The sequence below is a fragment of the Orcinus orca genome, chromosome 1, assembly GCF_937001465.1.
Source record: "Orcinus orca chromosome 1, mOrcOrc1.1, whole genome shotgun sequence".
Lineage (NCBI taxonomy): Eukaryota > Metazoa > Chordata > Mammalia > Artiodactyla > Delphinidae > Orcinus > Orcinus orca.
Window position 1 is genome coordinate 174278279 of NC_064559.1, and position 13483 is coordinate 174291761.

The following is a 13483-nucleotide window of genomic DNA, read 5'->3' on the forward strand; positions in this document are numbered from 1 at the left end:
AATCCGGTCCCTCTGCTCTTTGCCTCCTGTAGGGGCCCCCTCGGCATACGCTACATTATATTTACTCATGTACGTATCTTTCCCCCAGATGTGAGCTCCTTGAGGGCCAGGGTTTATCTCCATTCTCAGCACCAAGGACATGGTCTGGAACAGAGAAGATACTCAGGTTTTTGTTAAATAAATAAATGACATAGATTTTAGCCAAAACATTATCTTGTTCTGTATATGCTTATATTTAAATAGTTTGAAATTAAGAGGCTCTCTTGACACACACAGGTCGAAAACTTAACTGAGTAGGAAGATAGCAAGTTAAACACAGATTCTCTGTATCTCAGCTAACCTCCTGCACTTCTTTGGTGGGCTGTCTGCTCAGTGCAATTCAATAGTCGCTCACAGAGCACTTCCTCTACAACCTCTGAGTTAGGTGCTGACATAGTGGAGTGAGTACGATGGTCCCTGCACTCAAGCTGTGTTCCAGCCACCACCTGTGTCTCTTGCCTCTGATTCTGTGCCTCACATCTAGCGCCTGGTAAGAGTTTGCCTTGTCTTGTTCTGATGATGTTTATACTGCTGTTTCTTTCTTCCCCAAGCAGTTGGGAAGCAGGAGCCACATGCTCTGGTTTTTGCAATCTCTGCAATACTGACCTGTTGTTCAGTCTTGGAGAAGAGGTACAAAGGCCCACTCCCCCAGCCATTTAATTTAGAATCAATTCAGCATTCATTAATATTTATGGAGCACTTATTATATGCCAAGCACAATTATAGGAAACTGGGGAATACAGCAATGAAGGGACAACTAAGGCCCCTGTTCTCATGGAGCTTATATTCTTGTGGAGAAGACAAATGAATAAACCAACAAGATTATTTCAAATACTGAAAATTTTAAAATACGATAGAACGTGGAGTGAAGGCAATAACTTAATGGTCAGGAGCACCATCTCTGCAGAGGTGACAGCTGATGCTGGAGCTGGGGAAAGTACCAGGTAAGGAGATCAGCAAGTGCTGAGGCCTTGAAGCAGGGCCAAGCTAAGCATGCTTGTCTCTGGGCACAGATTTAAAGGTTCAGTCCAGCGTTGATGAGCTCAGAGTTCAGTGAGGCAAGACACTGACATGAATACTAACTACAATACAAGGCAAACTGACCAGTGCCATCTCAGAAGAGGGGCAAGGAGGGTTAGAGAACACTACTGGGTGCTGTGGGGAATGCACGTCTTGCTAGACCATGGTACCTGCCCTGAAGCACCCATGGCTTAACAGGGAATAAAGGGTAGATGATATTAAAATCTCAAAGAATATATATTCCATCCAAGAGACAGGAGGCGCTCTGAGTTCAGAGTTGGTCTCAAAATATATACACGTTAACAATACCACTAACATCTATTACTGGGGGCTTACCATGAGCCAGGCATGGCGCTGAGCCCTTTACTCGGATCGTCTCAGTCCTTCTAACAACCCAATGAGATCAGCAGAAACCTGCTGGTTGGTGGGATGTGCTGCTGCTCTCCTTGCACCCCCTGCCTTCCCCCACCTCCAGCTCAGAAAAGAGGGCAGCTTCCCAATCACCCCAAACCCGTTCCAATAGCCAGCTCAGGCCTTAAGAAGTCATGGGTGTCTCTTGAACAAGCCCTCGCCCTGAGAAACAGGTGTGCCAGTTATCCTGCCAACAACTTAAGAACAGAATGCACTCATTATACATTTGTGATTCATCCAAACTTTCTTTCAAGAGCCATCATGTTCTACCTAAAGGAGGACCTTTTTGTGCTCTGTTTCATACCACGTGGAACATTTTGGTCTTGGCAATTCTCTTAATGTGGCAGGGTGGTGGCAGCGTTTTTATCCCTATTCTGCTAAAGGAGGGACTTGGTGCACGAAAAGGCAAGAGATGACTTGAAGGTCGCTGCATCAGGAACCAAGCCAGGAATAGAAGGCCGTGCTCCAGACTTAATGGTATCATTGGTAACGCCCACTGAGCAGGCTCATCCCTCAGATTCACAGGGCTACTGCTGAGCCCTCTGGGCCTCGGGAACTGGAAGAGCCACAACAAAAGTCAGTTCATACAACTTACGAATCCTCCCAAGCTGCCTAGAGCTTTCAGAACAAAGTCCCTTTGGATCAGCTCACAAGAGCTTTAAGAACTGGTCTCTGGTGACTTCTCCAGGCGCATCTATTGCTAGGCCTCTCTGACTCCCTTAGCTCCAGCCAGTCCGGATGACCGGCAGTTCCCCAAATACACTGTGCTGTTCTTCCCTCTGCTCTGATCTTAGCATAGACTTTGCCAGCTTTTCCCCCTTCATCAAGTTAATTCTTATTTGTCTTTCAAAGCTCCACTGAAACATCTCTACCAGAGCCTTCCCTGGCACTTAACCCCCTCTACGCTGTCCCCACCTGGTGGGTACTCCCCTGAGCTTCCCCAGCATTTTGTGCTCTGCCTTTACAAGGCTGTCTCTCCCAGAGACTGGACACTCCTCAGAGACACAGATCATATCTTACTGGACATTGTATTCCCAGGGTCCAGCATGAAGCCCAGCACAGAGAGAGAAGATACCAGTGACTGTTGAATAAATTCCTCTTGGATGACTGCTCAGCTCAGACCACCTGTGTCCGCAAACATCCCTCGTACAATGAGACCCAGCCTTGGCAAACCCATCGCGATTATGCCCCAGGCCAGCCCCAGGCAGTGGCCATTTCGCTTGTTCTTACTGCAGAGGCTGCATGTGAAAACAAAGCCAAGGAGCCATCAGAGGAGGCAGCTGGTCCAGGGTTTGTAAGCAAAAGGAACTGAGACAGCGAGCAAACTTGGGGAGCAAAACAATTATTTTTACCAGCCTGGCACGTTCAAGCTCCTGTCTTGGCTTACCAGGGCTTAGCATTAAAAAGATCTCATACGCTATCTAGTAACTAGTTTTCAACTGTACTTCAAGAACATCCCAACAGTTCCTAGAGGTGGGGATCCTGGTAGCCTGGTCCTTATCCCCAACTCAACCAGAGAGAAGCAAGGTTTTTGTTTTTGTTTTTGTTTTTGTTTTTTTACTGGGCTTCCCATAAGCTGTCATTTGAAGAAACCGTTTCCAAGAAAGACCGAAGAAAACCTGGTCAAGTTTAACCTCCCACCCACCACAGCAGCCCTGCCTACAGCATCTCCAAGCCATTGGGCAACTGTTCGAAAACTTCCAGGGACTGCAAGCTCTCTACCCTGCTAGCTGACCTGGGCCCTGCAGAGATAGCTCTGAGTGATTGCGAGTTTGTCCCCACCATGCACTGAAATCTAACCATCTCTCCCTCCCCTCACTGGGCTTTGTTCTGCCCCACATAACTGGAGCCTCCCAGAAAAGTCTGTTGGCTTTTCTACCCCACAGCGCCTCCTGCTGATGTGTGAAGATAGCTCTCAAGTTGCCTTGGAGTCTTTTCAGCAAATGGAGCAACCTTCTGTCTTTCCTTATATGACCCAGAACCCCAGCCCATGCTTCTGGACAAACTCACCAGAGTCTGCTTCACCGTTGGGGCCTGGAGTTAAGCCAAAGATAATCTTGTGGGGTGACCAGAGTGGATTTAGGATGGAAGTCCTTTGGAAGTTGGCCTGGCCCACTCTGAAGTCACCTCTCCACTTTGCCTCTCCACCGTGCCCTCCCCTCAACCTCGTCCCCACTTCCACCCTGAGCTGTCTTCCCAGGATCTGCTGTCAAACATGGCTTTTCCTACCTGGAACTCTTGACTTTTGGGTCTCTACACTTATCCCTATATCATTTCATCTGACTGGTTTCAGCCCAGCATTCCCATCACATCTTGACTTGAACCTTGCCTGTTGCCGGGAACCCGTGTCCCTCCCTACAGATGTGATACTCGCTTTTCCTTGGTGCTCTTCTACACCTGCCATGGCAGTAATCAGAGGTAATCAGAGGTGTCCCCTCAAGTGTTTCACTTACTCCACCCCCTCCCACACACACACACACACACACAAAAATCCTTGCCTTGGTTTGAAGCATCACTACTGGGTCATGTTTGACTTTTGGTCCATTGTGATCCCCAGATCACTTTTTTTTTTTTTTTTTTTTTGGCGGTACACGGGCCTCTCACTGTTGTGGCCTCTCCCGTTGCGGAGCACAGGCTCCGGACGCGCAGGCTCAGCGGCCGTGGCTCACGGGCCCAGCCGCTCCGTGGCATGTGGGATCTTCCCGGACCTGGGCACGAACCCGTGTCCCCTGCACCGGCAGGCAGACTCTCAACCACTGCGCCACCAGGGAAGCCCCCCAGATCACTTTTGTTGTTATTGTTCCGACATTCATGATTTGGCATGAATCCTCACCTTGCATTCTTATTTCTTCAATCTACATTTATTTTCGCATTTTGGCTCTGCCTCTGGTCAGGTGGGAAGAAGCTGACAGATCTTATATTTTGACACTGATTTCGCAGGGGAAAAGAGGAAGCACAGAGGTGTTTTCCTGAGTCTCACTTGGTGTATGATTTCCAACAGACTGAGATATTTGCTTCCACCACCTAAGTTTCTTCCATTTGATGTTTTTCAACAATACTATGAGGATAACATTACTCCCATCTTACAAATGAGGACACTGGGGAGACAGCATCGTAGATGTTAAGAGTAAGGACTAAATTAGAATCTCAGCTCTGCCTTTGGACAAATTACTCAATCTCTCTGAGCCTTTTTTTTTTAAATTAATTAATTAATTAATTGTCTGTGTTTGGTCTTCATTGCTGCATGCGGGCTTTCTCTAGTTGTGGAGAGCGGGGACTACTCTTTGTTGCAATGCAGGGGCTTCTCATTGCGGTGGCTTCTCTTGTTGCAGAGCATGGGCTCTAGGCGCATGGGCTTCAGTAGTTGTGGCACACGGGCTCTAGAGTGCAGGCTCAGCAGTTGTGGCGCACGGGCTTAGTTGCTCTGAGGCATGTGGGATCTTCCCGGACCAGGGCTCAAACCCATGTCCCCTGCATTGGCAGGCGGATTCTTAACCACTGCGCCACCAGGGAAGTCTTCTCTGAGCCTTTGTATTCTCACCTGTAAATTTAAAAATTAATGTTCCTATCTCAAAAGTTAAGAAAATAATTAAATGATACATGTAGAGTACTTAGCTCTATACTTCACACATAATACAAGTACAGAGTAGTAGCTGTTAGATTAAGTTCTTTACCTTTTCAAGGCACACGTCTCCTATATAGACGAGGTGGGAACTTCTGCTTCTGGAACATAGATCTTCTACTTCTAGAACACAAGTTTCTGTTGTGCTATTTTTCCTGCACTGTATTTGCCATTTTCAGAAATTCTCTTCCAAGAATTTAAAGAGGCTTGAGCAATAGTAATCATGCCAGAGAGCATGACATTAGGAATTGGGGAATCTCAAGGCGGGATTCACAAGCTGGCGGGCAGGAGCAAGGAGGGGAAGGCTGGGTTAAGCCCAGACCAGAGCATACAGGTTGGAGTGACCACTATTTCTCTCTCCTTAACCACCAGCTGGCTGGACCCAGTGCCCATACCTGGACAAAGAAAGGGAGGCGTGGATGCAGGACTCAGAGCCCAGGAGCTGACATCTGGGTCAGGAGCCAGGTGGCACTTGAAGTTCCAGGCCAAGGTGCAGGGCCTGCCAGATTATTTGGCTTATCAGACCAAGTTACCCCTGATTACAGACCGCTACTTACTTAATTCCTTGTCGACTCACCGCACATAACAGTTTACAGCTTAAAGAGACCAAAGCCTGTAATTTACCCACCTGGTTGGGCATCAGAAACACCTGAAGAACTTGCCAAAGATGTTGATTCTTGGGCCCCACCACTGAAATATGGATTCTTTTGGTCTGGAAAACAATTTTTTAAAAAATCTCTAGGTAATTCTGAGGCTCAGCCTGGTTTTGGAACCCCTGCAAAAATTAGTGATTTTATAGCTGAGGAAAAAGACCCCAAACCAGGTGAAATGACTTCCCCTACATCACACAGGGTATTGGTAGCAACATTCCTTCCATCCTTTTGTTGCAAATTTTCTCTGCACTTTCATCCCAGGCAACACAAGTGAAGATATCTGAAAAATAAGGATTTGATTATTGTCTGCTTCTAGGGACAATTTCTGGGGAGATGCTAGTTGTTCCTAGCATGTCTTGGGTGAGGACCTTGAGGGACGACAGAGGAAAGCAGAGGCCTTCTGACCCTTGAAGTCCAGATAGCTTCCTCGTTCAGTTGTGAGAGCTGAGAATTCCCCAGGCCCATGACCCCTGGAGCCCAATGCTGGATTATCTGTTGCACTGGGTTACTGTGCCTGGCCCCTGTAGCTGCATGGAGAATTGCGTGTTGCCTGTGTAGGCTGAAGCTCTCCATCCGTCGTATGTGCATTTGCTCTCGCCTGTGGTGAGGGAGCAGAGGCGGATGATGTACGGAGAGCTGGGCAGGCAGCAGTGATGGAGAATGGATGGAAACTCAGCTACAAAGCTCAGCTGGGAGACTCACACCCCACTGGAGCTGGGATTGATTGGCTGGAACTTTCTCGCCCTTCTCACTTTTTCTCAGAGACAGCAGCCTGCACTGTGTCCTCTGGGTGCCCCGGTGGAGAAGGAATTGCTCTCACGGTCAGGGAAGCTCTGGGTATCTCAGAGGTGATCTACCACGTGCCTTATTCCCAGAGGCAGGTGACCCTCCACCCTAGAAGCCAAGTGACCCTCCAGTAGCCTTCTGTTTCCTGAACCCGTTCTCTCTGTACTTGGTCTCCTCCCTATCTCCTTCTCCTTTTCTACCCTCGGCTCACACTAAGTGACGTACTTTCTTGGGTGCTACCTGTATGGAGTATGACCTGTCCCAGCAGATTTCGCCAGGGTATCAAAGAGTAAACAAGAAATCTAAGGTGGTGTCAAGGTTACTGAGGATAGTTGATGATCCTAATGCTGTTAATTGCATTAACACGGATCCAGGTACAAATGTCTGCATTCATCTACTTTCCCAGAACACTTTTAGAAAAGTGCCTACCCCCTTTCAAATTTGTTCTCCTTTCCCTAACCTACAGGGTGGGTCATGTGACTACATCTGCTAAGCGCTCAGGCAATGTTGGGCAAGGGGGTGGACCATGAATGGAGTTGGGAGGCGTGGGTTTGAGTCCCAGCTCTGCCACTTTCAGGCTGTACCCCTTGGCCAAGTCATTTCACCTTTTGCTGCCAATACTCACCTCCCGTGGTTGTTGCAGGACTCGAAAAACGTCTGGAGTGATGAAAGCACTTTGTGAACGAGAAAATCCCATACAACAGTTAGTTATTGCTACAGTGTTCCAGGGGAGAAGGTAAAAGAAATAAGAACCCACTTTTAAGGGTTTACAATCCAAAGGGAAGACAATAATCTCATGGGCTTAAGCAAGGAGCATTTCTGCAAAGCACTAAGAACTTTCTGTGCCAAGGGCTCCCCCCTGAGGAGGGTTGGTTCCAGGCAGCTGGCATAAGGCAGGAAGACTTCCTGGAAGAGAAAAGCACACGCCCTTAGTTCTCTTAGCCTCGGGCAATGCTGTGCTCCTACAGATGCTTCTTGAAAAAGGCCCAAATGCAGCCCATGACCAGCTGGATAACAACTTCAGGAAGTCACAGGCTGTACTTGCCATGGAATCCAGACTCCATGGAGTGCAGTGTGGGTCTCCACCAAGAAGTAGTTCCTGCCCACTGCCTGAATTGCTGCTTCCTGGATGTGGGGGACACAGTTTTCCCATTTCCAGGAAATGAAGCCACAATGGCACCTAGGGGTTCTCCCAAAGAGAACTGCAGGGCAGAGTTTGGGGTGTCATCCTAACATGTCCAAGGAGTTCTTCCCCCTTAAGGGGATTGTCTTTCTCTCTTTCATGCCCCTCCATCCCTCCCTCTGGAGGGAAGGACAACTTAACAGCTACAGAAAGACAAATCTCCCTCCTTCCCAGAGTTGATGAGAGGAAGAAAAGACAAAATGCATCTCCAGCACATGTGTAGAGACGGTTCAGAGAATGTCTGTCATCATCAGTATTTATCTGTGGGCTGATCCCTTTTGCTCCCTGCTCCTCAGTTTTCTCATATACTCTGTTGAGATTAGACTGAGTGATAGCCAAGGACCCTTCCCCTTTAAGAACCACCCCCTCTCTGACCTGCTGCTTACTTAGCATCTTCTGCAGCCTCAGTCTTATGAGCTATGAAGTGGGACACCTGGGCCTAGAGAAAGTTCCTCAGAAGACTGAGGCTTTGTCATCACCTACAAAGCAAGGGCAATATCTGCACCTGGCCCCAGAACAGTGCCTGCCATCTAATGAGCCCTCAGTAAATACTTATGGAATAAATGAATGAATGAACAAATGAATGAAATAGATATACTGTTTCCACCCCACCATGCTGCCTCTGTAAGATGTTAAAACTATACTAACTTACCACTTTTATTATTAGAAGACATCACCCTAGCCCTCTTGGAAGTCTCCCATTTTTACCCCACCCCACAAGTACCAATAGTATATGGGGAACGGGAAGAGGTTATCTTAGTCCATCAGGCTGCTATAACAGAATACCATAGATGTGGTGGCTTATAAACAACAGAAATTTATTTTTCATAGTTCTGGAGGCTGGGGAGTCCAAGATGAAGGCATCCACAGATTCAGTGTCTGGTGAGGACCTCCCTCCTGGTTCATAAACAGCTGTCATCTCACTGTGTCCTCACATGGTGGAAGGGGGAAGGGAATTCCCAGTCTCTTTTATATGGGCACTAATCCCATTCCTGAGGGCCCTACCCTCATAGCCTGATCACCTCCCAAAGGCTTCATCTCCAAATACCATCACAGTGGGGGTTAGGTTTCAACATATGAATCTGGGGGGACACAAGCATTCAGTCCATAATAGAGGTTCTCAAACCTTAGTCTTCTATATAAACACCACTGGGGAGCTTGCTAAATGGCAGATTCATGGGCTCACCCCAGAGACACTGAAACAAAATCTTTATGAGAAGAGGCCCAGAAATCTGCCCTTAGTGTAGTTCCTTTTTTAAACATTTTATTGTTGAAATGTTCAAACATTGAGCCAATAATAGCATGAAACCAGGTCCCTACGATCCAACATTTAAAAATTTCAACACATGACAATCTGGTTTCATTTATATCCCCACCCACTTTTCCTCCAAATCCTGGATATCATATTGTTTCATCCATATATACTTCCATTTATATTTCTAAAAGACAAGTACTTTTTTAAAATTCCTAAAATAAATAACAATAATTCCTTAATACTATCAAAAGTGCAGTCATATTCAAATTTCCCCAATTGTCTCATAACTTTTTTTTAACATGATAGGAATTTTTATTGAAATCAGATTAAATTTATTCATTAATTTAGGGGAAAATCAACATCTTTTTTTTAATTAATTAATTTTTTTGGCCGTGTTGGGTCTTCGTTGCTGTGAGCGGGCTTTCTCTAGTTGCGAGCGGGAGCTACTCTTCCTTGCAGTGCGCGGGTTTCTCATTGCGGTGGCTTCTCTTGTTGCAGAGCACAGGCTCTAGGCACGTGGACTTCAGTAGTTGTGGAGCTTGGGCTCTAGAGTGCAGGCTCCATAGTTGTGGCGCACAGGCTGAGTTGCTCGCAGCATGTGGGATCTTCCTGGACCAGGGCTCGAACCAGTGCCCCCTGAATTGGCAGGCGGCCTCTTTACTGCGCCACAAGGGAAGTCCCAACATCTTTAATAAGGACAGTGTTTCTATCTGAGAATGCGTATCTTTCCATTTGCTCAGCTTATTTTGTATCCATCAGTGTTAAAGTTTTTTCATAGGTGTGCATCTCTTGTTAGATTTATTATTAGTTATTTTATCATTTTTTGTTGCCATTGTAAGTGGGACTTTCTTTTTCCATTATATTTTCTAGCTAGCTGTAGTTTGAATATATGAAAGCTATTAATTTATGTATATTTTTGTACTCTGCTACCTTACTGAGTTCTCTTATTGTTTATAGTAAATTTTTAGTTGACTTCCTGTGTTTTCTAGGGAGACAACCGTACTGTCTGCAAATAATAGCATTTTCCTTCTTTTCCATTTTTACACTTCTGATGTCTTTCTCTTACCTAATTGCATTGGCTATTACCTCCAATATAATGTTAAATAATAGACGTGGGCATCCTCATCTTGTTTGTGACTTTAGTAGAAATGATTCTTGAATTACCGCTTAACAATTAGCAGTTCTTAAAAAAATAAATATTAACTACCATATTAACTACCAGTAGTACCATAACTACTCCATTTGGCTCTGAAAAACATATATTTTATCACATTAGGAAAAATGCCCTTGATTTCTATCTTATAGAGTTACTTTTAAAAATCAAGTGTTGATTTTGTCAAATGTTTTTCCAGTACATATGGAGATGATAATTTGATTTTCACCCTAGATCTATTAATGATGAATTTTATTAATAGTGTTCCTAATTTTTGGTGGTTTTTAAAAAAAATTTAAGTATAGTTGATTTACCATGCTGTGCTAGTTTCTGATGTACAGCAAAATGATTGAGATATATATATATATATATATATATATATATATGTATGTATTTTTTTCAGTTTCTTTTCCATTAGAGGTTATTAGAAGATATTGAATATAGTTCCCTGTGCTATACAGTAGGTCCTTGCTGTTTATCTATTTTACATATAGTAGTGTGTATCTGTTAGTCCTATAACTTTTCTTTTTACAGTTGGTTTGTTCAAATCAGGATCCAAATAAGATCCATACCTTGCAACTGGATAGTCTTTTAAGTCAGTTTTTTAAAATTCATTTTTTAACAATTTTAGACTCACATAAAAGTTGCAAAAATGATACAGAATTCCTGTGTACCCTTTACCCAGCCTCCTCCAATGGTAGCCTTACATAACCATAGTGGAATTATCAAAACCAGGAAATTGGCATCAGTACAATACTATTTTTTTTTTTGAATTTATCGCCTCACTAGTGAGTGACCTCTGCTCAATTTCCTTAGGCTTCTCTGACTTGCCTTATTCACGAGGCACTCTTTTTATTTCTTTCTTTCTTTCTTTATTTTTGGCTGTGTTGGGTCTTCATTTCTGTGCGAGGGCTTTCTCTAGTTGCGGCGAGGGGGGGCCGCTCTTCATCGCAGTGCACGGGCCTCTCACTGTCGCGGCCTCTCTAGAGCACAGGCTCTAGACGCACAGGCTTAGTAGTTGTGGCTCACGGGCCCAGTTGCTCCGCGGCATGTGGGATCCTCTCGGACCAGGGCTCGAACCCATGTCCCCTGCATTGGCAGGTGGATTCTCAACCACTGCGCCACCAGGGAAGCCCAGTACAATACTATTAAAACTACAGACTTTATTTGGATTTTACCAGTTTTTGTATGTACTCATTTTTCATTTTTCTCCTTTTGTATATAAGTCTATGAAATTTTATCACATGCATAGGTTTGTCAGGATACAGAACTGTCAGGATACAGAACTGTCACCCACAAAGTCCTCTGTGCGATCTTTTTTTTAAAATTTATTTTATTGAAGTATAGTTGATTTACAATGTTGTGTTAATTTCTACTGTACAGCAAAGTGATCCACATATATATATACACACATATATATATATGTATATATGTTCTTTTTCATAGTCTTTTCCATTATGGTTTATGTGCTATGTCTTTATAGTTGCATGCACCTTGCCAACTCTACCTTCTGGCAACCACTGATCTGCTCTCCATCACTATCATTTTGTTATTTTGAGAATTTATATAAATGAAATCATATAGTATATTACCTTTTAAGGTTGAATTTTTTCACTCAGCATAATGCCCTAGAAACCATCCAAGTTGTTACAAATATCAATAGTTGATTTGTTTTTATTGCTGAGTAATATTCCATATGGTCACTTTTAACTAATAGGTGTCCCCTCATCTCTTTTGTTTTCTTGCTATTTATTTATTGAGAATCTAACCTACAGAATTTTCCTCATTCTGGATTTTGCTGATTTCATCCCCAGTGTCATTTCACTTGTTCCTCTATTCCCAGTCCTTCATATAACTGATAGTTAGATTTCCAGGCCTAGTCAGAATCAGATGGTTCTCTGTAAGGAACCTCCATCCCCACTGGCAACTCTGAGGCACATGTTACTGAACACACTTGGAGAAAGGATACTGCGGAGGAAGGAAGAAAATGCCATAGGGACTGGAGCAGTCTGAAGAGGCTTGCCTGTAGGAGAAGGGCTATGAACTGGGGTGCTGCTCCAGGCAGGCAGCTTCAGAGGCTGAATGTGAGGCACCACTGTGGCAGAGGAGGGGTTAGGGTTGGACAGAACATCCTGTGCAGGCTTCATGGTGGGTTCTATGGAAGTCTGAGCCTGGGACACTGGTGAACCTCCCCCCACCCGACTATCACCTCCACTCCTGGGACACTTCTGAGCTGAGAACAAACCCAAGTGATTGGAGGGCGTGCACCTGGGGGAGGGGGCAGTGCCTAGCAGGGCCATGTTGGGGGTCAGGTCGGGGGGCTGTGAAATTGTCCTAAGGCCCTTATGCACCCCAGGCTTCCACCACAGCCTCTAGAGGTCTCCTTGCCTCCAACTCGAGAGGTGGATGGGGAGCTGAGAGGGAGGAGGACCTTGGAGCATGGGCAAGGTTCTCAAGGTCAAGAGGGCACTCCTGCTCTTCAGAGGGACTGAAACCCTCTGAAGTCCATGTCACAGGGGGGCTGTGCCATTTTCGCTTGCACACTTCCCTCCGGAGAAGTGAGTGTAGCCATCCAGGCTGCATGGTTGGAGAGCTCCGATGTGCCAAGTGTCTCCTCGTGTTATCCTGGTCTCTGCCCTGTGCCCTCCAGGACCAGAGAAATAAGTGCAGTCCCTCTTCTACACAAAAGCCTGCAGGGTGCTTGAAGGCAGTACCCCTAGAAAGACTGGCTGCAGACTTCTGCTGCTTATGAGGACTAGCACATCTGACCCTCACAGCTCTTCCATGGGAGGCTTATTATTACTATTGTTGTTGTTGTTTCTTTGTTTTGTTTTGCCATGCCACTCGGCATGTGGGATCTTAGTTCCCCGACCAGGGATCGAACCCATGCCCCCTGCAGTGGACACATGGAGTCTTAACCAATAGACCCCCAGGGAAGTCCCAGTTGTTGTTGTTTCTGTATTACAGAAGCGGAAATAGGCTCAGAGAGGTCCCACAGAATTTTGATGTACATACTTCTCAACCTTGTCTTCCCCTGTCACATTCTCTTGAAACCTGTCTTCTTCAAGCTAAAGGAAGTCCAACCTTAATTCCTCTTACTGCCATGAGGGTGTCCTTTGCTTTTCCTCAGTGTGCCAGGATGGAAGACCCAGGATAGGAGATCCTACCTTCTGGGCAGGGAGGGGCAGAAACTGAAATAGAAACCTTTTCTTAGGAGAGTGAGGAGAAGGTGGGCCCCATCAGACTACAGGAGAAGCCTGTAGTCTGGTGGGGTGAGCTGGGACTACTGTTGCTCATTCTGGGAGAAGTTTGGGATTGGGGGGCCTTTCCTGGCATGGGAGGGGCTAGGGAGTTCGCAGGG

At 45.6% G+C, this 13483-nt stretch overlaps 1 protein-coding gene across 2 annotated transcripts in view; it reads left to right on the plus strand.

The window, feature by feature from the left end:
• The window catches only part of ATPAF1 (ATP synthase mitochondrial F1 complex assembly factor 1), a 37924-nt gene extending 27759 nt beyond the window's left edge, over positions 1-10165 (plus strand). Inside the window, exon 10 of one of the 2 annotated variants that reach the window (XM_033416502.2) lies at positions 5465-10165. In XM_033416502.2, the coding sequence (XP_033272393.1) occupies positions 5465-5678 (214 nt within the window). In that variant the 3' untranslated portion in view covers positions 5679-10165. Of the gene's footprint in view, positions 1-2508; positions 3937-5464 lie in introns of those variants that run through there. The other variant, XM_049702485.1, reaches the window with a different exon arrangement.
• The last annotated feature ends 3318 nt before the right edge of the window (positions 10166-13483 follow it).